At 39.5% G+C, this 25,319-nt stretch overlaps 1 protein-coding gene across 1 annotated transcript; it reads right to left on the bottom strand.

Moving 5' to 3' along the window:
• Positions 1 to 120: 120 nt before the first annotated feature.
• On the bottom strand, positions 121 to 24,740 carry gga1 (golgi-associated, gamma adaptin ear containing, ARF binding protein 1). The gene is made up of 17 exons (XM_052140962.1): positions 24,671 to 24,740; positions 22,019 to 22,103; positions 21,578 to 21,653; positions 18,572 to 18,670; positions 18,190 to 18,313; positions 17,974 to 18,074; positions 9,695 to 9,775; positions 9,256 to 9,390; positions 5,799 to 5,880; positions 5,587 to 5,697; positions 5,272 to 5,409; positions 3,612 to 3,679; positions 2,335 to 2,504; positions 2,038 to 2,249; positions 1,699 to 1,868; positions 1,486 to 1,596; positions 121 to 1,377 (listed from the first exon to the last, which is right to left on the bottom strand). The coding sequence occupies exons 1-17, from the start codon at positions 24,711 to 24,713 to the stop codon at positions 1,267 to 1,269; spliced, it is 1,917 nt and encodes a 638-aa protein (XP_051996922.1). The 5' UTR covers positions 24,714 to 24,740; the 3' UTR covers positions 121 to 1,266.
• Positions 24,741 to 25,319: the final 579 nt, after the last annotated feature.

The following is a 25,319-nucleotide window of genomic DNA, read 5'->3' on the forward strand; positions in this document are numbered from 1 at the left end:
CTGGAACTGCTCAAAGACTTTTTAAAGTAATTTAATGACAATATATACATTTTAAACCCCAGAGAATAAGAATAACTTTATTTCCCTTAAATACATATTTGCACTACTTTCACTCCTCCATGTCGCTTCATATTCGTTTTTGGCAAATGTACACAATAGCAATACCGATATTATTTACAGTTTGTCAGGTGGAAAATAATTGAAAGGATTTTATCTGGGATGCAACTGGATAACTATCATAGATCTGCAGCGGTTCAGACCCATACGAGTATCTATGGCGCCACATTTTCTCACTAGATATGTTTAGGCAACTTTTGGAGCACATTTCAGTTTTACTGTAAGATAATTAGTAGATGATCCTGATTATACTTAAATCATCACAGAGGTACCATTAAATATCCAAATGATCTCTGCAACATAATTTAGGAAAAGCAAGTGAAAGATGAATAGTTTCTAGGTCAGACAATACAAGTGATCATTACTGTGTACTTCACGTTTGAGTCAAGATTAAGTTGTGAACCCCCAGAGAAAGTCTAATAAAATAATAAAGAAATACTGTGTTAAATGCTTCTGTTTTACTGCTAAACTAAAAACAAGCACCAAACACACATGTTATTCACACTAGCATGAAGGACATCTGAACAGGCATGTGTGGTAGATTTAAACCACTTCAGAGTGGATGTTTTTCCCACTGGGAATTCTGGAATAAATCATCATGAAAAGTATTACACACAGAAATCATAATGGATGATCGAAGGGTTGCAATATAGATTAATTTGGAGCTCTCGTTGAGGAATGGACTTTTTTGTTTGGTGTGTTATCAATAAAAGCACATACAGCTCGATAATTAAACTCAAATATGATGATCAAGGAAAATAAGCTATAAACTTATTAATCAATATATATATATATGAAAGTGAACCATTCAGTGTTGAAAATGAATCAGTCCTACAACCTCATTACAGCTTCTCAAGTAATCTTAGTGACCACAAAACTCCCCTTTTTTCAATTTCAAACAAGTACAAGCAAACACACAAACATTTAAAGTTCCCAGAAAAAGGCCTGACATGTTAGAAAACATTGCACAGATGGAGCAGGAAAAAAAAATAGAAGAACTTTGAGTTTAAAACAGTTCATCTCATAAGAAACACCGAGAGGAGGCCTTGAGATGAGAGGACAAAGAGAGACGAAAGCCAGATCCATTGACAAAATCTCAATATGAACTGCCATGAGGAAGCAGAGGGAGCAGAAAATTAGTCTGTTCCTCTAAAGGGTTCCCCAGGTCTCTGGTGGAGGGAACTGCTCTACATTTCCACTTTCGTCATGTGATTCTTCTCCTATATCAAATGTCAGTTTGTATCGCAACCGCACATTCTCCTTAAAGAAATGAACACAATCAGATTTCATCAGCAACAAAGACTCAATGAGTCAATAAGTTTACACATTATAGACAAATATATCTAAAATACTATTGCAGAGGGTTACCTTGTAAGGGTTGGCTAACAGCAGGACTTGTGTGATGGCAGCAGGGGGCAGTAACGGGTTGAAGGCAGGTAAATCTGATCCTGATGGTGGTTGGAGCTTCACTCTCATAGTCTGTACACACACATACACAACACACCACAACACACACAACTTCAGGGTTTAATAGAGATTCACCAAAGATGGATGGATGGATGGATGAATGAATGGAGTTACCTTAGGAACGGCAGCCTGGAATCGTATGTTTGTGATGGGCACAGGGGCAGAGGACAACATGGAGATTATAACAACCAATACATCCGGCCGGGCTGGTGGAGACTCTCTTGCAAAATGGAACAAAACCCGAAGGCTGTGTTTATCGAAGATAGTCTCGGGCAACAAGGTACCTGCAAGGCCACAGACAGAAAAGCATGAAAACAAATGCTGAACAGCAAAGACAACTAGGACACACGTAAATCACACACACTGAGCACCAACACGACCATCAGTACTCAGAATGCATGTTCACATTTCATCAGCACAACTGTAATTAAAAACATGCTTCCCTAAACTTACTAGGTTTAATAGACTCCAGGGGCACAGTCACATTAGCTAATGATATGTCATCCTGGGGGGTCGAGGCTGGAGTGACGCCTGCGGTAGGCTGTGAATTCAGGTGAGCTCCTGGCTCAAAAGTCAACATGGGGCTAGGGGTCGATGCAGAGTTGTTTCCAGACTTGATCTGAAGGTCTCGTAGGGTGGGTTTGGAACAAGACTGAAGTTTGTCCCTTTTGAGAAAGAGTTCATGTTTATTTCTGCGCTGTACATTTTTAAAGTGTGAATATCAGCTTTTTGCCTCGGTTCTATGTTTACCATTTGACCTGAAGACTCTCAGGGGGTAGAGACTGCAGCAGGAGGGTTTTACCCAACATGTCTAACTCATCTAGGGCTTTAGTTGATGTCACAGGAGTCTTGGTGGCACATCCCACTGGCAACAGCATCGAAGAGACCGCTGCAACAGGTGTGTCTACAGACTCTGATGACTAATAAAAAAAACATTATGCAGGCATCCATGATACACTTACATAATTCATAAATATACATGATCCTTATCACACCATAACAATACAAGTAATCAGGGATGTGATTTTTCTGGATTAATCTGGAATTCCGGATTTTCCGACATGAAAATGTGGCCTACGTGAATCATGTAGATCTGTAAAAAAAAACTGGTGGGGGGGTTAGAATCGCGAGCTCCAAACCTCGCACAGAAGAGAGGGAGAGTCCCGCATGTAAACACCCCCATCTTCCAATCCTAGTGACGACGTCCCTGTCAAGAACATCGCCGGATCGGATGATCTGGGTGTGTATTATTGCTTGTGTCTATATAACAGTTCTAACCTATAAGTTATTAATTTGAATTTGTTGTCGATTGATTAGATGAGCGATTTTGATTGATTTTCCACTATGGTAGGATGTTTAAGCTGCATTAACATTACTTGTATTTGCTAGCTATACAATAATAAGATAGCTAAGTTAGCTACTTCTAGCCACCCTTAAAACTTTGCTGTATGAATCGTTGTATGATGTATAAGTCGTTTTCAAGGTTTTGGCAACTTATAAATTAATTTCTTGTGAATGGTTGTGACAGTGTTTTTATGTAAAGTCATTTCAGACAAATTCCAAAAGAAACGTGTAGAGGCTCTAAAAAAGCTTGCTACAGTACAAAGGCTAAAGAGTCAGTCATACAAAAATTGAGGCCTTCTTTTGACATGAAAATTTGCATGTTGCACATTTAGCTGTTAAAGTTGGGTAAAAATGTAAAACAAAAATAAGTTAAAATATATGTTGCACATGAAGCATTTTAAGTTTGGTAAAAAAAAAAAATGTAAAAAGATATATTTTATTTTTTAAATTCAAATCAGTTGTTGTCGTGTCATACTGTACAAAAAAAGTTGCATGTTGCACATCTAGCTGTAAAACAAATTAAAATGTATTTTTTGTTCAAATAAGTTGTTACGGGTCCTGCTTTACTTTATAGATCAGCTACCAGTTTGATCGGCCGCTGGGGGTCTCAGTATATTTTCCTGCTTTTTTGTCATTAGCCAATCACATGCCTGAGTAATGTCATTTATTATTGTCTTGCCCACCTGAAAGGTGTTCCACGTCGTGGTGTCTGACTGGGAAGGTGCCATGTTAGGTTCAATGTCAGTCAAGCCTGAGAGAGAGACAAACATCAGTATTGTACAACTGTACTTCCTACACACAGTTGCCATGGTCACTTCATATCTTTATAAATGTCATTTTAATTTGAACAATCTGATATATATTAGTAGATTCTAACAAGCTTTTAATACTGATGATTTTCACAATACATGTAGCACAAATGCAGATGTTCTGTTGAACTAGATTATGATAAAGTCAGTTTACAAAATCCCATCCGGTCAAGAACGACCCTCTAAAGCAGCAACATCAAGCCTAAAGGGAGAAATCAGGATGCGTTTTTCACTGCATCTTAAAGTCATTTAGTTTGAACTTAATGTTTGCACTGGAGTTCCAGAAGGAACAATATTTTGTTTTTCTCCATCAGCCTGCAATGTGTTCAAAATGACAAACCTGAATTGACGTCAACATTTATATTTTCATCCTTTAACGGAGAGATTTCTTTAGATCTCAGCAAAATAGACAAAAACTGACAATTTTCAAAAATAAACTGATTTTATAAATCAGAAATCAATTCAAGTAGGTATCCAGCAGAGAAATCACCTCACCACAATACTCATTATAATGGGTTCATAAACCATAATATTGGGTTTCACATTTTTAAAGAATATTAATACAAAATGGTCAATGGAAGTGTCCAGACGAGGCCCTTTTTGACACGTCGAGTTTCGATCAATGAAAAAGAAAATGGAAATAATCAAAAGCATTAAACTGTTCTTTCATGATCAATCAATGATGTCACTTCCAATGACTCTTAAATCACAATCAATATCACATCAATCAGTCCAAACTAGGGATGTTAATGATTAATCCATGCTCAATTAATTGTTGTTAATTTAATTGATTAAGCTTATCGATCTTCAATTAATACACTTCAGTAACCATGAGAAGAGAAGTTGGAATTAACCCCAACATCGTAAAAAGGAAGGACGCATTACATTATATTCTAAATATGACATTCAAAAAGTATTGAATAGTAAAAGCATAATTTCAATCGGAGCACAACGACGTTATTATTGGTCCTGATATCCAGAGAAACATCCTTGTTCTTATTTCAGTGTGTCGGTTTGTGTGAAGAAGATAAACGGGTACAATTAAAGATTTCTGGGAACTTTCTAGTTTTGTTGCCAATTTTTTGGTGAAGGTTGTGCTTTGGTATTACGGTTAAAATGCGCTTGATTTACATTTTCACTATTTGGGCTGTTTTTATAGATTCAGATGTGTTTTGAACAATCATTGGGCTAAAAATCATAAAAACTAATCTGGCAACACCATCTGTCTCTCTTCACACTTCCTTGCTCGTAAAGACGAAGCGAGCTCTACGTAATTAGCGTGTTTCTCTATAAATGAACATTATGTTTACTGCACAGGCGTGAATGTGATAAAGTGCAACATGTTACATTTAAACAGCACGCTACAAGTACATTATTTGGAGTCCTCCACATGAGTTTTGCAGTTTTACGGTTAACAATTAATCGATTATTCATTTTATGACAATCAATAATGAAAATTCCTGAAATTTGCCATCCCTTGGTTCAAAACAACAAGCAGATTAAGTGAAGGGTAATCTCAAATAAGTGCTCTCACCCAGTGACATGAGCTCATCGTCCAGAAGGCTGAGGCTCAGCTCCTGTGACGGCAGCGTCTGAGAGGGAAATTCAGATAAACACTGAGCTGTAGAGGAAGTGTCCAGTCCTGTCAGGTCCAGTAGCGCTGTACTGCTGCCTATCAACACCAAGAGGATCAAATCACACTTAATAACCATTACTGTCAGTGTAATACACAAGAACTCCTCAAGACTCGTGCTACAGTGAGAAATCTTTATGGTGCTCCATTAAGATGTGTGCATGCTGAACATCTGCAGACGACCCTGAGAGGACATGGCAGGCATCAGCAGTGTACCTGTGAGTCTGGCCGTGCTGTCGGTGTCTCCGTTCACCTCCTCTCTCGTCACCAGCTGCCTGTACAGGTTGATCACCTGCGTTAGGCTGTCATTTGCCTGCAAGATCTCCGCTGCAGACAAACACGTGTCAGTGATTCGTCCTGTTCATCTAAAACAGCTCATAGGCTCTATTAGTATAATTACAGGTTTGGCTTTGCCCTGCACGCCTCACCGAGAGCTTCATCGTTGTCTTCAGTATCACTGGCCAGTCTGAACAGAGTAGGTCTCATCTTCTCACAGCGCTGGTACAGATCCTGCAACGACAACAATCAAATAACAAAATTAGCATATACATAAACACTGCTGATAAAATTACTATAACTTTTAATGTAATTTAATACATACGTCCAATAATTCATGGAAATAATTGCATTGATTAATTGCATTCAATATTTGCTGAGAAACTCCCCCAAATTAAGATGAATACAAAACATTACAAACAGTGGCTTTAGAAATCAATATATTGTTTTATTTTCATATCATTGAACACAAGCCCATCACTGGCCTGCAGTCGGCAGCACCTCAGGGGGTCAGTGTACGGTCCGTTTGTGGGTCCATTGATTTGTGCGATGTGAAAGTGAAGAGGTACCATACTTCATATTCCAGTCACACTTTACGATCCACAGATGGGCATTTTAAGTGAATATAGTGTAGATATACCATGATGTGTTTTTGTGTCTCATATTCCATTCTTGTAGCACCTCAAATAAACGGACCAGGCACATTCAGAGCAGTGCAGTGGGTTAACATGATCCGCTTTAAAGTGCTCTGATGGGCGTGCCAAACTCGAAAATACAAGCAAGGGTTTTTATAGTTTCACTTGTTTTATTTGTGCAATGGCAAATGTTCTTGACTCATACACACAATGTAAATGAGATGATAAATAAACATTTTCAAATGCACATTGAACTTCAAATGTTTTCTTTCATGTGAAATAAGGGCTTGAAGGTTCTAACATAACGTGAGAGTGAAGAATTAGGACAGAAATACAGTATAAATTATTACTATTGCATATGAATATAAAATATGACTTTTTTTGTATTTCTATTCCTGTGCAATGATTTGTTATTGAAAAATTCTGTATTCTTTAAAGCCTTAAAAGTAATCATAGAGTTAGTCATGTCTATACCAAGTTTCATGACATCACACATTCACAAATTAATTTGTTGGCTTCTGAATTCTGATTGGCTGTTGGCTGCCATGTGTTGATTTGTCAGATTTATGTTTTAAGGATAAGTTAGCACCTGCTCCAAAGATGATGCATGCCAAATGTCAACTTTCTCAATCAAATGGTTGAGGATTTAGAAGCAACCCCTACATGCAGAATTGGACGAAACTTTGCATGCATCCTCAAAATGTTCTGTTGACAGAGTATAACAAGTTTCGTCAAATATGGACATTGCATTCAGAAGATATAGGTGGATGAGTGAATGTGGGCCAAAACATCAATTGAAATTGGGTTATTTCATTGAAACTATTTGACAAATCACAATTCTTTAAAAAAGGAGGGTCCCTAAAGGTTAAATGCCAAATTTTGTGTGAATCGGACAAACGGCCTAAGAGGTATGTTTCTCAGAAATTCAAAATGGTGGGAAAAAATATAGACAAATTAAAATATCCTTACTATCCCTTTTTCAGTCTGTACCAAGTAGGTACCAATTGTAGGTCTTTAGTTGGTCACAGCTGTCCCTTCTCATCCTTTTCCCAAAACTCATGTAGGTTAGGCCACGCACGGTCAGCTTTATAGGGGCCTGGGTTCATGTGGTACACACAGGGCTCGAGTTGAGGGATACGAGGGGATGCCATCCCCCTTGTTGCAAGAAATACCAAAAAGCATCCCTCATGTAAAACCACCATCCCCCCTTTAGATCAATTGAGTCATGTATTACTTAAAACTAATCATGCAAATAAAATATTTAATTTCAATACGTTTGATAAATAACAGACTTTAAATCATGCAGAATTAGATTTGGACGTGTGAGGTTGCCAGATTTCTATAGGTGAAATCCCCCACTGAGATCGGGACACAGCTGCCAGTGACGCTTTAGTCCCGCAATTGGGAATCCTTGAGCGTGCGAGCTCTCTCTACACGGTGAAAAACACCTGCCAGTGTTTTCAGAAAACTGCTGTTATGTCGGAGTTTGCGATGGGATGATTTGTCCTTCTTGTGTTCACATGAATCTTACAGACATGGTCGAGCAGTAGATTTGAGCAGACAAATGTGTCTGCAGTGAGCGAGCGATCTAGAACAAACCCCTTTTCATGATCATAACGTGGATACTTTTCATGAAATGAATCATAAATACAATAACAGAGGGTAACAGCTGCATGTTGTGTTCAGGTGTTTTTCAAGTGACGCTCAAATAAAAAATCCAATTCACACAAAACATTTACATGAATACACCTCTTCTATGAACATTTCAATCGCGGAGTTTAAAGACATACTGATATTTTCTTTCTGGGGCTTAAAGTAAAAAATATCATGTGGTGTCCAGAGACAGTAAAACAAAAGGGGGGAAAGTCTCATTAAAAGATGACATTCCTAAACACGTCGTCATGACTAGTGCAGAATCATCTTTTATTGTTATTTAAAAAATAAGCATGTATTCAAGGTGACAAGAAAGCATTTTTTATTTTATTGATTTTTTTGTAGAAAATGCTATAAAGCTTTTTCAAAAATGTATGAAACCAAATTGGACAAAGATTAAATTTTTGAGAAAATGCCAAAAGTATTTTAAAAGATTTCTCATTATAACACCTTGTACAACCTTCAATGACCCACAAGTATAATTGCAGGAAGAGTCCTTTAACAGAAACCTCCTCAGGAACACCATAGCGGGTATAACCCTAACCCTACCCTAACCCGAGCGGGCAAAACTTTCTTTCAGTGCTTTTACTGTGACTTCTGAATTAATAGTTTTGAGATGGGCAATCTCAACATATTGGAGTTACTTTAGGAACTTAGCAGTTTTAAGAAGCACGTGACTAAGCCACAGGAGCTCAACGGTTTCTAAAGGAACCTGTTGGATTTATTTCAAACCTGCAACCCTTACAATACTTTGCTTACCATCTGTGTTGAAAGATGAACCATGACGCAGCTCTGAATCGGGGCGTTTAAGTCATGGCACAAAACTCCATGTTTGTAAGAGTCTAGAAATATCTGCACTGGTCCCCATCACAACTTTGCACTTGTAAGAGATATAATTACAGTTGTTTACAGTCTTCAGTGAACTCTCTCTCAACTGACTGAAACTCATCATTCTTCACACGTCTCTCTCATGGATAAACGGTGTTCCCTACAGTAGGAAAATCCCTCCTTACAGAATCGTCAGAGGATATGATTTATTGTGTTATTTTTTATGCAATATTTTTTATTGATTAAATATTAAATTCAGGCTTTAAAATAACGGTCCAAATAAATACTCAACTTCCATTATGTGGAAAATGTCTCTGCTGCTCTGTATCGAGTGTCACAGGACATTTGTCTAACCATAGATCCAGTACCTGAGCAAAGTGCTGTTCAGGAGTGTAAGAGGGTATTTTCTGACACATATGTGTGTGTGTGTGTGTGTGTGTGTGTGTGTGTGTGTGTGTGTGTGTGTGTGTGTGTGTGTGTGAGAGAGACAGACCTTGATGAGCTCCTCGTTGTGTGAGCTAGTCTCTTTGCTGTAATCTCCCAGGAGCTGTGTGAGAAGCCCAACACTCTCCTTCACCTCCTGAATAGCATTCACCCTCTTCGACACCTTTTCCATACGCTTCTGATCCTGAACGCACACACCGGTATGCATTACAAAAAGCAGACATGCTAAGCACACAAAGAACAGGTTTGCTTTTGTGAATAAAGGTATGGTGTATAGGGGATGGACATGATGACCTATAAATGTGTCAATGCTAGAGATTCTGCTCTACCTACCGCTGATTCAATAATACTTTCTTGTTTTAAAAGTGAACATAATAAAAAGCTTTTTGTGCACAGATACATCTTATTTATTTGTCATTAATAATTACATTTTGGTTTGCGTCCACACACACACACACACACACACACACACACACACACACACTTACCTCCTGAACCATTTCCTTGATTAGTTTGTTTGCAGCTCGCAGGTCCTCAGGGTGTGAGCTATTCAGAAGACGGGATAACATCTACACAATGAGAGGAAGAGAGAAAGCAAGAGAGGAAAAAGAATAGTGGATGGCAGTAAGAGACCAATAGTCCTGCAGTGTGCGCACTCCTGCTATGACGGATTACAAAAACATGTTTAAAATCTCAAGACAGGTGTAAAAGGTTTTGAGATTTTTCCACCTCAACCAAAGTCGGAGGTGGTCAACGCATGTGACCTTTGGCCTTGTAGTTTCACAGCAGCCAAGTGCCACCTACTCACCTGTCAATCAACTGATGCACTAAAACTGGTTTAACTTCGCCAGTTACAAGCAGATTTAAAAGGAAATAACTGCAATCTGAACATTTTAAAAAGCAAATACATGCACAAGAACTTCATGAAACTTCTTCAGTGTACCTGATATCAGCAAGCAGGGACACAGATGACAAGCACACCTCTGAATCTCAGTTATTACAGGTAACTCCACTAAAATAACTTATCATCATGTTTGCACTTAGATTAAATGCAAGCAGGCCCGGTTCCTGATCAAAAACACCGAGAGTGCTTCTAAAACACAAGCAGTGCTCTATATAAACTGGAGACGCAATGTACAGTAAAAATAAAGATGATATTGGGTTTAATGCTACAAAAAACATCATATTTAATCCACTAATTACACTGCCTTAGTTTCAGATTTTATTACATTGTATTTTAATTGATTATAAAAGTGACATTTTCTGCACATGAATGCAGCGAGCGATTTCACACCGCAACCACTGATCTAGAGTCAGAGATCTAGGGTTTCACTAATAATTACGTTTTGGTGTATGCAGAACCTCAGTCGGGAACAAATGGTCGAGTAGTTGATACACACAGTCTGCTATCAGTCGTGACTTCTGTAGTAAGCACACAAACATGACCAAAAACTGTGAGTTGTTAAAAGTGAAATCAAAATTGACCCCCATTTATTTTCTCATTGCATGTTACTTTATTGGAAACAATTCATACATGCACATTTGTTTTCTTTTAACATTGTTTTGACCTTGTAATCTTTCATCAAAATGTCATAACTTGCTCCTCGTTGATATTCTGTCTCTGTTTTGCTGACCTATGTGCAGTTAAGCCAATAGTCCAAAGAGTCTAGTCAGTTTTAACCCTGCCATGTACACAAACCTGGTGCAGAGATGGTGAAGGGGCGTTTTCCTCCCAAAACCTTCCCTCGCACTTTTATTTTGACTCTCCTGTCTGTGTCTGTTTGTGGGCTAGTTCACAGTAGTTTAATTTGCTTCTTATTCATATAAGAAATGATAAAATGCTCCTCCAGTGCCGTTCTAAATGCATATTATAAGTGAACAGAACTACTGAGCATCTAAATATGAGATCTTGTTCGCCGTGATAGCGCTCTCACATGAAAATAGCCGCAAATGCATCAACAGGGTGCTCGTGCTTGTGTGTGTCAAAGCAGCAGTATTCACAAACACACTGGTGCTGCATGTGCATGTTTACTTAATAAACAGTCTTTGGCAAATCACAGAGCCATCGCATTTCTTCAAGTGGCTTTGAATAAAATGCATTATCATATGCTATGAGTTATATGGACTACTTTTTCTGATTACAATTTTTTCATTGATTCATACAGATAACAAAGAAAAGTAAAACAAATATACACAGAATCAACATTTACCCCGCACTATTACCCCTCCCCAATCCCCATCCCCACAAATAATAAAATATCATCCACATAAAGTAAAAGTTTATGCTGCTACACCTCCCATCATCACCCCTGGAAAATCCTCCTCCTTTCTTATCGCAGCTGCTGATGATTCCAGGGCAAGACAGAACAATAATGGGGGAAGAGGGTAACACTGCCGGTGCCCCATTCAGAGTAAAATAATCAGAAATTAATCCATTTGTTTGAACCGCCGCTACCGGGTGTCTATAAAGTAACTTAATCCATCCAATAAAAGTATTCCCGCACCCGTATATTTCCAAAATCTTACAAAGATAATCCCATTCTACCATATCAAACACCTTTTCAGCATCAAGTGAGATGCAGCGACCGGAGTCTGATCATTCACCACTAATCACATGATACGCCTGATGTTATCAGAAGAGCTGCGGCCCCGAATAAACCCCACCTGATCTATATGAAGAGATATCATAACTTAATCTGTTAGCCAAAATTTTGCATCTAGCTGGATCAGGGAGATTGGACGGTAACTCTTACACTCACTTGGATCTTTGTCCTGTTTAAGAATCAGAAGGATCCGGGTTTTCTTGAAGAAACACTATACTAGACAACATTCCATCATTAGTGCAACAATCAAACCCCAAACTTCCCCCCGAACCAAACAAAAAGAAAATCGGATTGCTCATGTCCGGTGTTTCCATTTCGTGAGATAGAATTTCACAACAAAACATAATCTATAAAACAAACTCCAGCCAATAGGCAGAATAAGAACAAAGAGCGTGTAGATTTATCCACATAACTGTCCAGAAGGTGTGTTCCTCCACAAAACACTTCAGCCACAAGGCAGAACCAAAAAAAAAAAAAAAAAAAGCCCTCCATTTCCTTGTACAGTCAAACAAATGTTCAGTGTGTTGGTCCACTCGGCTGCAATGAGAGTACCACAAAATAACTTAATACATTGGCTTTATGAAGGACATTGCTTGCTGGGGACATGTGAATATTTTGTGGCCATCCTTAGCATCTAATCTCAATTTGGACGGGAACATCAGTGCAAAAGCGATCTTCCGTTCATGTAAGAGTTTCTTGCATTCTTTGAATCCATCACATTTCTCTCGTCGAATTCACAAAGTCTGGGAACAAGAAAATGCTGTGGTTCTTCCAAGAAAGCCTTCCTTTACTCCTCCCTCAGCGGATCACTGATCCAGAACTCTGTGAGCTGTCGAGCAGACTCGGAAAGAGCCCATCAGGGAATCTCACCATATCCTGACCCTCTTCGGCCTCAGGAATTCCAAAAAAATGGACGTCATTCCACCGGCTACAGTTCTCAAAGTCCTCCAACTTCTCCCAGACATGCTCTAAATCCACTTTAATCACTTTTATCCAATTTAGACTCATGGCAGTGATCGTGTATAACAGCAAGATCCTCCAAGTCAGCAACAGCCTTCATCAGCATTGCCGACATAATCAACATTTCTCGCCGAATTCCCCGCACTTCAACCAAATAGAGTCCTGGGCTCGGGGCCTGCTGCTATGGGGTGTCAGCTTTTTTTTTAAGGATTTTTAATTCTTTGTCCATAACTGTTCAAGGAGGAATATATGTATATGAGTGTTTCGAATCTTACCGGTTTGTGACATTGATAGTATTAAAACTAGCAAAGTGCTCAGAGCTCAATGTTCACACGTCCGAACCTCGCACTGCATCCATATTCTCCCATATGGACTACTTTAACGGTGTTTTTCCAGTTCTTTTATGTCATTATTGGAGCTAGACTGTAATGAACATGACTTAACACACAGTATTGGATTTGGATTGAAGCCCATAGCTTGAATGTATAAATGCTGCAAGAGATAAAAGGTGAGAGTACAAAACGATTGAGGAAATATTTTGCTACATCTAAATGGTTTGAACATTGAAACAGAAATTTTGCAGTGAAGTAAAGCTTATATATTGTAACCACAACATGAAAACTCAAAGTTCAACAGAAGTAAAAAAAATAAAAATGTAAAGTGCCATTTACTGCACTCAAACTCTTATTCTTTATAACTATAGTCCAGAACTCAAACCAGAAGATGAATTATCTTTATTGTCATTACACACAGGTACAATGAAACTCTAATATAATAACAATACAAATAAATAAGAGCAGTACCAAAATATTGCAGTAACTTTGGAGAAGACAGCAGTAGCAGCTACATGTGCTGAAGGTGACTATTTGCAACGGTCAAAAGTGACGTTAGTGCAAGTATGTTAGACCCTGTATGGTCTAGTATGCACGTGCAGTTTGTTTTCACTGCTCTGTGGGAGAGGTGTGATGGAAGCTACAGCTCTGGCATAGCTGTTCCTCAGTCTGTTGGTTGTCGATTTTATTGTCCTGAACCATTTGCCGGATGGCAGCGGTTCAAACAGGGAATGACCGGGGTGTGTGGTGTTTGATTATGCTGCTTGCTTTCTATACCATTTATATATCAATATATTCCATGTCTGCTGGCATAGATGGTGTCCAGTTAAGGGAGCTCCATCCCAACAATGCACTAGGCCAGGGGTTCTCAACTGGTGGGTCGCGACCCAAAAGTGGGTCGCAGACCTGTTTTGGGTGGGTCTCGGTAAGCTGGTCAAAAAATAAATAAATAAATTTAATGTGGCTCTCATGTTTGATTGGTCTTTTATTTTGAAAAAAGGTTTATTTTGACAGGCATTCGTCAGAGACGTGCGGTAGTTTACTATGGTAGACATGGTAACCATCGCCATGGTAACCATCCTGTCTTTACGCTTGTTTTGACATTCAGATTCGAGATGGCTAGCGCAAATATGACCCAGACTATTTAAAAAATGGATTTTCGTACATTGAGGATAAAAGGGACAGAAACCCCAGTGTGTGCTTTGTAGTGAAGTGCTTGCCAATGAGAGCATGAAACCGTCCAAACTGAAGCGCCATTTAGAAACCAAACATCCCGCGATCGAAAGACAAGCCGGTGGAGTTTTTTCAAAGACGCCTCCAGGAGCTGAGGGCATCACAAAAGTGTCTAACAGCTGCCTTGCTCCAAACAAGTATCTTGTTTTGTGGCCTTATTTATTTTGAGTGATTTTGACATTGATTTTATTCACTTTTGTACATGCAGTTGTCATGGTCCTCCTTAGTTTCTTATTAATTTGCTCTGAATAGAGTAAAAATATCTTATGTGGCCTTATTTATTTAATTAACTTTTGTACATGCGGTTGTCAGGGTCCAGTTACTTATTAATATGCTCTGAAATGCACGTTGCAGGGGACAATATATACATGTATGTAGGGTTATGTTTTTAAAAAGATGATGAGTGTTTTCAACAGTTATTTTTGAAAAATAAATTTTGTTGGTTGAATTCTAAAAAAGTGGGTCGCGACTTAATGACCATGGGAAAATGTGGGTCCCAGGGTGGGACCAGTTGAGAACCCCTGCACTAGGCATCCTTCGCCACATGATGCAGTTCTTAACACTTGGTGGCTGTGCAGCTGGCATACCACAATATGGTGCAATTAGTCAGGATGGTTTCAATTGTGACCCTGAGAGGAACCAAGGCCCAGATTGTTTAGTTTGCTGACAAGTTTATGGGGGATAACTGTATTGAATGAGTCCACGAATAACATCCTCACATAACTGTTTGGTTCCTCCACGTGTCAGCGGTGTGGAGAGTTGTTTTGATGGTGTCTTCTGTGGAGCGGTTTGCGAGGTAGGCAAACTGGTGCATGTCCAGATTGGGCTGTATGATTAATTTTATATGTGAGAGCATAAGCCTCTCAAAGCACTTCATAGCTATGGGTGTTAGTGCCACAGGGCGGTAGTCATTCAGGTCCTTCAAAGATGATTTTTTGGGCACTGGAATGATGGTGGAGGATTTGAGGCAAGTTGGAATAGCAGCTTGTTGTAGTGAGAGGCTGAATATGTTTGTGAAACCTCTGCAAGCTGATCGGCACATGCTTTCAGTAACCGTCCTCTGTCAGGGCAAGTTGCCTTGCTTGCATTGATTTTCCTCAAGATGGTCCTCACCTGATGGGTCTGAAGGACCAGAGTTGACTCTCCGTCAGATGGGTTGATGAGTAGAACAGCCTGCTCCCTCTGAGTGGCAAAGCAGCAAAGAACTGGTAGAGGACATACGGCAGTGTGGCATCATCATTTGGCAGCAGATTTTTAGCTTTGTAGTGCGTCAGTGCCTTGACCTCATTCCACATGATGCGAGGGTTGTTGTTGTCAAATTGATCTTCAATGCGCTGTTTGTATTTGCGTTTTGCATCCCTGATGCCTCTCCAGAATTTCCCCCATGCTTCACTGTAGGCTTGTTTGTCACCTGTCCTGGAGGCTGCATCCCGCTCCCTGAGTAGTGCCCTAACATTGGTGTTAAGACATAGCTTTTGATTGGGAAACACCTTTATTGTCTTCTTCGTCAACACATTTTCCATGCAAAAATATATATATTCTAGGACTGAACCAGCATATTCCTCCAGTTCTGTCCTCACCCACAAAGCATAAACTGCAACGATTATTATTGTTGTGAATTCCCTCAGAAAGAACGGTCTACACATTGCCGTTAGGAGCTCCAAATCCGGGCAGCAGTGTTTGTCCACCATGTCCGTAGATGTGCACCATTTGTTGTTTACATAGATACACAGTCCTCCTCCCCTGCTCTTCCAGGAGTCCTTCGTTCGGTCCGCTCTGTAAACAGATCAGCTAGAGAGCGCGATAGTAACGTCTGGTACGTTTTGGTTTGGCCAGGTCTCTGTGATGATAGTCACACAGTCAGGCATGTTTCTCGCTCTAATTTATACATCTTGTTGGTGAGAGACCTGGAGTTTGCAAGGAACATGCTCAGTAAAGCTCATCTGTAAGGGTTAGCTTTTAGCCTAGCCCGTAGCCTGGCTCGCTTTCCCTCTTCTGTTTCCTCTCCCTCCACTGCCTGCGCCCCATCACTGGTGGCATGGCAATTCTGATGGGCTTCAGGGTGCGTAGAATCTCCGGGGTGAAGAAAGGAGTCAACTCCTATCTATATAGTGCTCTCCTTTACTTAATAGACTAACTAACAGAACTAGAATGAGAAAGGAAAGGGAGCCGAGCAGCTGCTGCTTCTGCACGTGCCGCCATCTGTCTAATTAACCACTGCACCACACAAGTGTGAACAATAGAGACATTAAGTTGAAAGTACATAGCAATTACTGAACATTTTTTGTAGTTAAAGCTAAGGGGGTATTTACACTTGGTCACTAATCCGATCATGAAAATATCAAGTGCAAATGCCCTCCAAGACAGAAACGAGATGGAAATAAATCCGATCACCGCTGGAGAAGGTTTGAAACACATTTCATTCGAAAATCAGTAAAGTGTAAATACATCTGGATGTTTAAGCCACATATGTACATTATACTCGCCCAAACAGCGCTATGTCAGCATAGGGAAAAAGTGAAACACAACAGCCGCAATAGAGTCTTTGCATAGGGCTCGTGTTACACAATGATACCAAATTAAGAAAAGGATGGACGTTGAAGGAGACAAAACTTTATTTACTTGATTTGGATCGCTGACGAAACTGAAACTAAACTATAATTAGATAACAATTATTATTAAAAGAATATATGCTATAATTTTCTCGTTATTCATTCTAACTTCACAATGAGGACTTTGATTGCATAATCTTTTGTTACAGCATCATTTCTATAAAGCTGCTTTGAAACAATGTGTTGTGAAAAGTGTTATGCAAATAAATACTACTTGACGAAACACATACAATAAGCACAGCTAACGCACATTTTCATATCTTAACTATGAGAAGCGCAGAAGGGAAAATACACAGCACACACACACACACACACACACACACACACACACACACACACACACACACACACACACACACACACACACACACACACACACACACACACACACACACACACACACACACAGATACCTGAGTGCAAGGCAGTCACATGGAATTAAATAATTCCCAGTTGCTAGGGAGGGTAGAGTCACATGGGGTAACCTCCTCGTGGTGGTGATTAGTGGTTCTCTCAATGGGGCGTGTGGTGAGTTGTGTGTGGATCGTGGAGAGTAGCATGAGCCTCCACATGCTGTGAGTCTCCACGGTGTCATGCACAACGAGTCACGTGATCAGATGCGCAGATTGACGTCTCAGGCACGAAGGCAACTAACACTTGTTCTCCGCCACCCGGATTGAGGAGAGTAACCGCACCACCACGAGGACCTACTAAGTAGTGGGACTTAGGCATTCCAAATTGGGAGAAAAGGGGATAAAGGTTTTTTTTTATTTTTTAAAGAGAATAATTTACATTTAACATACTAATCGATCAGAATGCTAAGCTGCTAAAAAGACTGTTTTCTTTTGAACTACAGGTGATGCTGTCTCCAAACTGTTCAGGTACCCTCAAAACATGATATAGATGAACCATATAATTTGATTTGATTTTTATTTACTTTGCCCTTATAGGGCTTGGCCCCAAATAACAATAATGAGAAAACTAATGGAAACAATAGGGGCTACACCCCTTCCGGAGTCTCTACTACCTTTGATTTCTCCTCATCCTCAAAGATGGCGTTCTTGGCCCTGGGCGGTGGAGGGGGGAGTGGCTTGTCATCAGGAAGATCTGGGTCCTGTTTTACAATACCTGGAAAGAGATGAGGAATGACCATGACAACAATTACATTAACAAAATGCATCTGTAGTGCAGGGCCTTCCTAAATCACACTTTACGATTACAATGAGGAATCAGGAACGTTTACCTTGTTTCTTAAGCATTTGGTAAGCATCAGATATCTTTGTTTCTTCTGGTAAACTGACACTCCAGCTGTACATCATTTCTAAAACTTTTTTCTTCACTGGCTGGGGGGCTCGAGAACCAAGATACTGAATAAAATAAAATAAAAAAAGGGTGCGGGGTTAGAGACAGTATCTGACAAATGCTTAATGGGTTAGTGATTATGTTGGGAATCTAATTAATTAGCCTCACTGATTATGAAAACACTGCATGAATTTAATTGTTTATATACAATGTCCAGAGTGAAATTAAGCATTATTACGGACTTCATAAAACACAGGCAGCACTGCATAGCAAGCCCAACACTGAATTAATCCACACACACACACACACACACACACACGTACCTTAGGGGAGACCACTTTGATAAGCTCGTTCAGGAAACGGAACTTCCCCACCTCATTATGGAACCTTTTCCCACAGTTTTTCACACATGTTTCTAGAACCTTCGTACACAAATACACAGGCCACACAGTCAATCACTTCTTATTAAACAGGAAGAACAGCAACAAAAGTTGTCTGTATCATTCATAGAAGCTGCAGCACAATTCTTTCAATTAAATTCCCAGCATTCTTACTTTCAGTGTGGTTTCCCATTTGGAAAGAATTCAAAGCATTATGAAAGTGAGTTGCTAAATGCATGAATATCCTTTCTGCCATCCAGAGACACCGATGGGCTGCTGCTTCCAGACACTTGGTGGTCAGTTAAAAACGAGTTGCAACATGTGACTTTGATCCCGTTAACACCTGGTATTAAGATCCGTTACAGACGTAAAAATGCTTTCACGGTTCAATTAACCACATTCAGAGGTGTACCAGGGGTGTCTCTAGGATTTGAAAACATCAGGGCTGAGGCCAAAACATTTGGGGCTAAGAGTATCCACACATTAAAATTATAAATCATTAATGTATAGAAAATAAACATGCTAACCAAAACATGTACAAAGACATGCAAAAATTCATGAAAAATTCATACACAACAACTGTAATAATGTGATTTTCTGCATATTTTATTTTATTCGTTCATTCAGCTACGAGGGAACCGTCTGAACACGTTTAACCACCGATCAAACTTGTTTTTAACTGTGTCAATATTTTGTCTATATTTTAAAGCATACGCCTTCAGATCAAAAGGTTTTTAATATCATGAGAAACATCTCAGTCAAGAGTTTCAAAACTTTTGACCGGTAGTGAAGTGTACGTGAAGGAGAATAAACCTGAAATAAGAATATGTTTACATCACAATGCACATTATGTAGTTTAGAGATGATTATAAACATTTAAAATGTTACAAATGGCTGTTTCTATTTAAATAACTGTGGCATTCTCTTTTTTTCTCCCCCCTTTTCTCCTCAATGTGGAATGCCCAATTCCCAATGCACTCAAAGTCCTCGTGGTGGCGTAGTGACTCGCCTCAACCCGGGTGGTTGAGGATGAATCTCAGTTGCCTCCGTGTCTGAGACGTCAATCCGTGCATCTTATCACGTGACTTGTTAAGCGTTACCACAGAGACGTAGCACATGTGGAGGCTTCACACTATTCTCCATATACAATATTACACAAGTATAAACACCATGTGACCACACAGTCATCACACCACTCAGGAAGGAGACGCATTCTGTCTCCTAGAGATGAACGTAGTTTGTGTGAAAAGTGCAAATCAATCCCAGAACAACAGCAAAGGACCTTGTGAAGATGCTGGAGGAAACAGGTAGACGAGTATCTAGATCCACAGCAAAACGAGTCCTATATGGACATCACCTGAAAGGTGCTCAGCAAGGAAGAAGCCGCTGCTCCAAAACCACCATATAAAAGCCAGAATACAGTTTGCAAGTGCACATGGGGACAAAGATCTGACATTAGGAGAAATGTCCTCTGATCTGATGAAACAACATTGAACTGTTTGTCCATAATGACCATCGTTATGTTTGGAGGGGAAAGGGTGAAGAACAGCATCCCAACAGTGAAGCATGGGGGTGCAGCATCATGTTGTGGGGGTGTTTGCTGCAGGAGGGACTGGTGCACTTCACTAAATAGATGATGACATCATGAGGAAGGAACATTATGTGGATATATTGAAGCAACATCTCAAGACATCAGACAGGAAGTTAAAGCTTGGGTCACAAATTAGTTTTAGGCTTAAGGGCAACAATGTCAAGATATTGGAGTGACCATCACAAAGTCCTGAAGCAAGGAGGCTACAAACCTGACTCAGTTACTCCAGTTCTGTCTGTATATATATATATATATATATATACACACACACACATACACGCACACCAACCAAAACAGCTCTGACCCGTTGAGGTATGGACTCCACAAGACCTCTGAAAGTGTCCTGTGGTATCTGACACCAAGACGTTAGCAGCAGATCCTTCAAGTCTTGTAATTTGCGAGGTGGAGCCGCTGTAGATCAGACTGTTGGTACAGCACATCCTATAGATGCTCCACGTTGGGGCTGTCTGTTCTAGAGGTTTGACTTCCTCCACAGTGCTTAAAACTAGAAAATTCTCAGTAGAAATAAAATGGGTTGCATAAATGTTGTCATCTGCACCATGATGTCTAGGGAAGTCTGATTTCACTTGAGTAAGCAATCTGCTCTGTGTTATTCTTTATTCCAGTTTGACACGTGGTGCTCCATGAATGGAGTAGAACGGAGCAGGGCAGATCATTTCACGTGCGCAATTGGTACTGTGATGGCATAGACCATGCTCACGCAAAAATCTAAATGTAATCACACAGCTCAAATGTATCAGATACTTTGCATATATAACATGCCGAATGTGAGATGAATATAATTTAATCCACTCAACAACACCTGGGCAGTTGATCTGAAAGACACGTCTAACGTTTGGTTTTCACAGGAGTTCTGAACAGAAAACATCTGGGGCTAGACCAGAATCATTCTGCCTTAGCGACGCCTCTGTACGTGATCAAATTGCAACATGCAATAACACAGATCATGTGAAGCAAACACATCTGAAGCGCAGTTAATACAGGTACTCAAATAAAATAACTTTGAATTCTGCTCAAGAGACAGTGCGCACATTTTATCATTATGCAGTAACACACTGACGTAGCGAGTGAGGTATGACATAATAAACAGGAGCACATTTTGCTGCCAGCTGTGAATGGTGGCATGTCCTGCTTGACCACTTGGATCACCTGAGACGGATCTTAATCCAAGGTGTATACAGACCCTAATCTGCAAAAAAGTGTGAATTTCAACTAACACTAAAAGTTAAAGCAAAAAACATCTAAAACTATGATTTTATTATAAATATTGTCCAATCGTCAACAACAGACTAAAGATCCAATCCCACCCAGTGAAAAGCCCTGAATGCTGGTCTTACCATGAGCGCCTGTAAGGCCTCCCACTCCTGAGGGGACTGAATCTTGTGAGCCAAAAGTCTGGTCGCCAACTGTGGACTGAACACACAATAGATTTAAAAGACATGAAAACAAAACTGTAAGACGGGGTCCTTAAACATTCATATGTAGGAGGATTATTTACAAGAGCATGCTATCTTAATGTTACTAATTTAGTTTGAGCCTATCTGGTTAATTGGGAGCTTTAAGAGGCTGGATTACACACATGAAGATGTCAAAGCTGCAGGCTCGAGTTTGTGATTATAAATTACTCAACATCATTTACCCTTTTATATACCTCACATAGAGGAGGCATCTTTGAGTCATTGTAACCTGTTAAATGTCTCCAGGACTGATTCATTGTGCATTTATAAGCACATTTTTAAGGGAATGTAGGTTTGCAAACAATTGAAATGTGGACGTACCCTTCAGGTTCATTGCTGAGTTGGTCACAGAACAGTTGAATACTCTCCCAGTCAGTCTCTCGGTTTAAAGGGTTAGTAGCTTTGTCTACAGGTTACACAGAACAGTTAAGAAGAAAAGTCAGTATATAGTGAGAAAAAGTTCAAACCTGTCAATGGAGATTAAAGATGATCATAACTAATCAACGGTCATAAGATTTGAATTATTTGATTTTAGTAATAACTCTGAGTAGACACACCTACCATGACCTCCAAAGTTGTTAAGCAATGGTAACGTGTCATTTCAACTTGTGTGCCTCTTGCCACACTTTTACAAGATATATGCTGCAGATATTTGTTAAAGCTGAGGCTGCAGTGGGCCTACCATCTGTGTGCCTCAGCAGAACGGGCAATGTTTTTCCAGTCGGTGCCCACTGCAGCCTCCGTTTCCTGTTCTTGGCTGACAGAAGTGGAACCCGACGTGGTCTTCTGCTTTTGTAGCCCGTCCGCCTCAATGTTCGACATGTTGTGCACTCAGAGATGATATTCTTCAGCACAATTGTACAGAGTGGTTATCTGAGTTACTGTAGACTTTATCAGTTCAAACCATTCTGACCATTCTCCGTTCACCTCTCTCATCAACAAGTGTTTCATCCACAGAACTGACCCTCACTGGATGGGTTTGTGTTTTTGGCACCATTCAGAGTAAATTCTAGAGACTGTTGTGTGTGAACATCCCAGAAATACTCAAACCAGCCCGTCTGACACCAACAATCATGCCACGCTCCAAAATCACCGAGATCATGTTTTCCCCATTCTGATGGTTGTTGTGAACATTAACTGAAGCTCCTGACCCGTATCTGCATGATTTTATGCACTACAGCCACACGATTGGCTGATTAGATAATCACACGAATAAGTAGATTTACAGGTGTTCCTAATAAAGTGGTCACTCAGCGTGTGTTTTATATATATATATATATATATATATATATATATATATATATATATATATATATAATTTTTTATTGGGATGATAGGAAATAGTAAATATTTAATCATCACCAGTGGATGTTATGCTTTAGTTTTGCAATCGTGATGCACTCGTTTCTACAGAAGACAAAACAGACTTGTGTTCAGTATTTTGGGATAAATTTCACTACACACCAGACACTGGATATTGGAGTGTGTTAATATGACAAATGATTTGTGATTTCAGTTTGTTTTACTAAATTAAAATGTGCATTGTAAAAATAAATGAAGTCTGATGTGATGCCAGTGTCTCGTTCAGATTGAATGTGAGAGCTGCAGTGGCTGATAACACTGGCGATATGTGATCAGGCAAATATAGAGACTTTTTCATTTGTCCAGTGTGCTGAGGACATGTTTTAATAAAATATTATCTGGTACACATGCTAATCTTGTTTCATTTAATTTAATGTTTTTTAAGCTTTCATTATCTTTCCAATAAGAGCCACATTCATTGTGACTGCTTCCTCAATTATCAGGATAAAACCCATCATATCGCTTCAGAAGACATGGATTAAACCACAAGAGTCATGTGGATCACCTTTATGGATCATTTATGTCCTTTTTGGAGCATGCAAGTGTGGGACCCCATCGACTTCCATTGTAAGTATATATTCACATCATTTCTTATTCAAAACATTTTTGTTTGTGTTCCGCAGAAAAACTAAAATCATACAATTTAGAGACGGCATAAGGGTGAGTAAATTATGAGAGAATTATCATTTTAGGGTGAATAATTTCTTTAAAGACAAAAAGGTCACACTTTATATTAGGTGGCCTTAACCACCATGTACTAAAATTAAATACAATACGAGTAAGGATAAGGGTTAGGATTAGGGGTAAGGGTTAGGGATAAAATGAATAGTGCAACTACAAATGTAATTAAATGCAAGTGTTTTAAATGTACATAAAATGCAACAACATGTACATAATAAACTACATTGTATCAAATGTATATAGTAGTTAAGGCCACCTAATATAAAGTGGGTCCAACAAAAACATTAAGGAGTGATTTTTAATGAAGTTTTTCAATGAAGCTGTTTCCTAGGGATTGAGACATTTAAGACATTACAGTAAGATTTTCTGTAAAGCTACTTTAAACTATATTTATTGTGAAAAGCACTATAAGCAAAACAGATTGAACACAAATAGGAAACATGGCCCCTTTAAGGAAGTAGATTTATACATCCTCCACTAAGTTGAGCTGCACAGTAAGTGAACAGTCTGTAAATGGATTTACACTATAGAGACATAAAACACATTTACTGTCATTAAACATCTTAATTCAACATCTTATTGATCATTTGAGCCTGTTTTCTAACAGAGACTCCTCCCATCTTACACACAGAGAGATAGCAACTACTTTCCAACGCATTACAGAATAGATCACAGTCAAACCAGAACAAACACACTAAAACAAAACATGTGTCAGAAACAGCAAACACACAAAAATAAAACAAGTGTCAGAAACTTGATCATATCAGCGTTAGCATGCTAACTCCACTGCCAACAACCCCATGATGGCTCTTCATCTGCGCCCAATAAAGCGCCTCCGCCAAGCGTCAGTCCCGACCAGTGCGCGAACATCTTATCCAAAGTGTCACATCTGAATGTAACAAATCTGAAGTTAAAATGTGTTTGACTTACTGATACGGGACTCTAAACTCTGCTCGTCAGGCGGAGCCGCCATCTTCAAACAGGATCACGAGATCCAAATCTCGCGAGATCCTAAGCTGCCTCTGACAAAAACACTCTTCCTCATATGATTCTCCTGCACATCCGAGATATATATATATATATATTTTTTTATTTTTTTATTTATGCATACAAACAATACAAAGATAACAATCATAATATACACTTCTTTAACAAAATTGTAAATAAAACTGTACAAATATAACAACAATATGTACAGTGTCATCTAATACAAAGAAGAAAATAACAATAAATGAATTACATCCGAGATATATCAATCTGCAGAGCTGCAGAGCCATACGTCACAGCAGGGGCGGAGATAATAGAGCCACAGCAGTTTCAGGCCGGATGTTAGGGGCGGAGCTAATGGAGTAACAGCACGTTAGGGGCGGAGCTAATTGAGTCACAGCAGTTTCTGGGCAGAGGTTTGGGGCAGAGCTAATGGAGTCACAACAGGTTGGGGGCGGAGCTAATTGAGTCACGGCGAGTTAGGGGTGGAGCTCTATATAAAATACTCAATAAGACTATATATATATATATATATATATATATATATACCAGTTGTGGGCGGTGCTATTGCCGTACCAGGCAGTGATGCAGC

The sequence above is a fragment of the Xyrauchen texanus genome, chromosome 13 (genome assembly GCF_025860055.1).
Source record: "Xyrauchen texanus isolate HMW12.3.18 chromosome 13, RBS_HiC_50CHRs, whole genome shotgun sequence".
Classification (NCBI taxonomy): Eukaryota; Metazoa; Chordata; class Actinopteri; order Cypriniformes; family Catostomidae; genus Xyrauchen; species Xyrauchen texanus.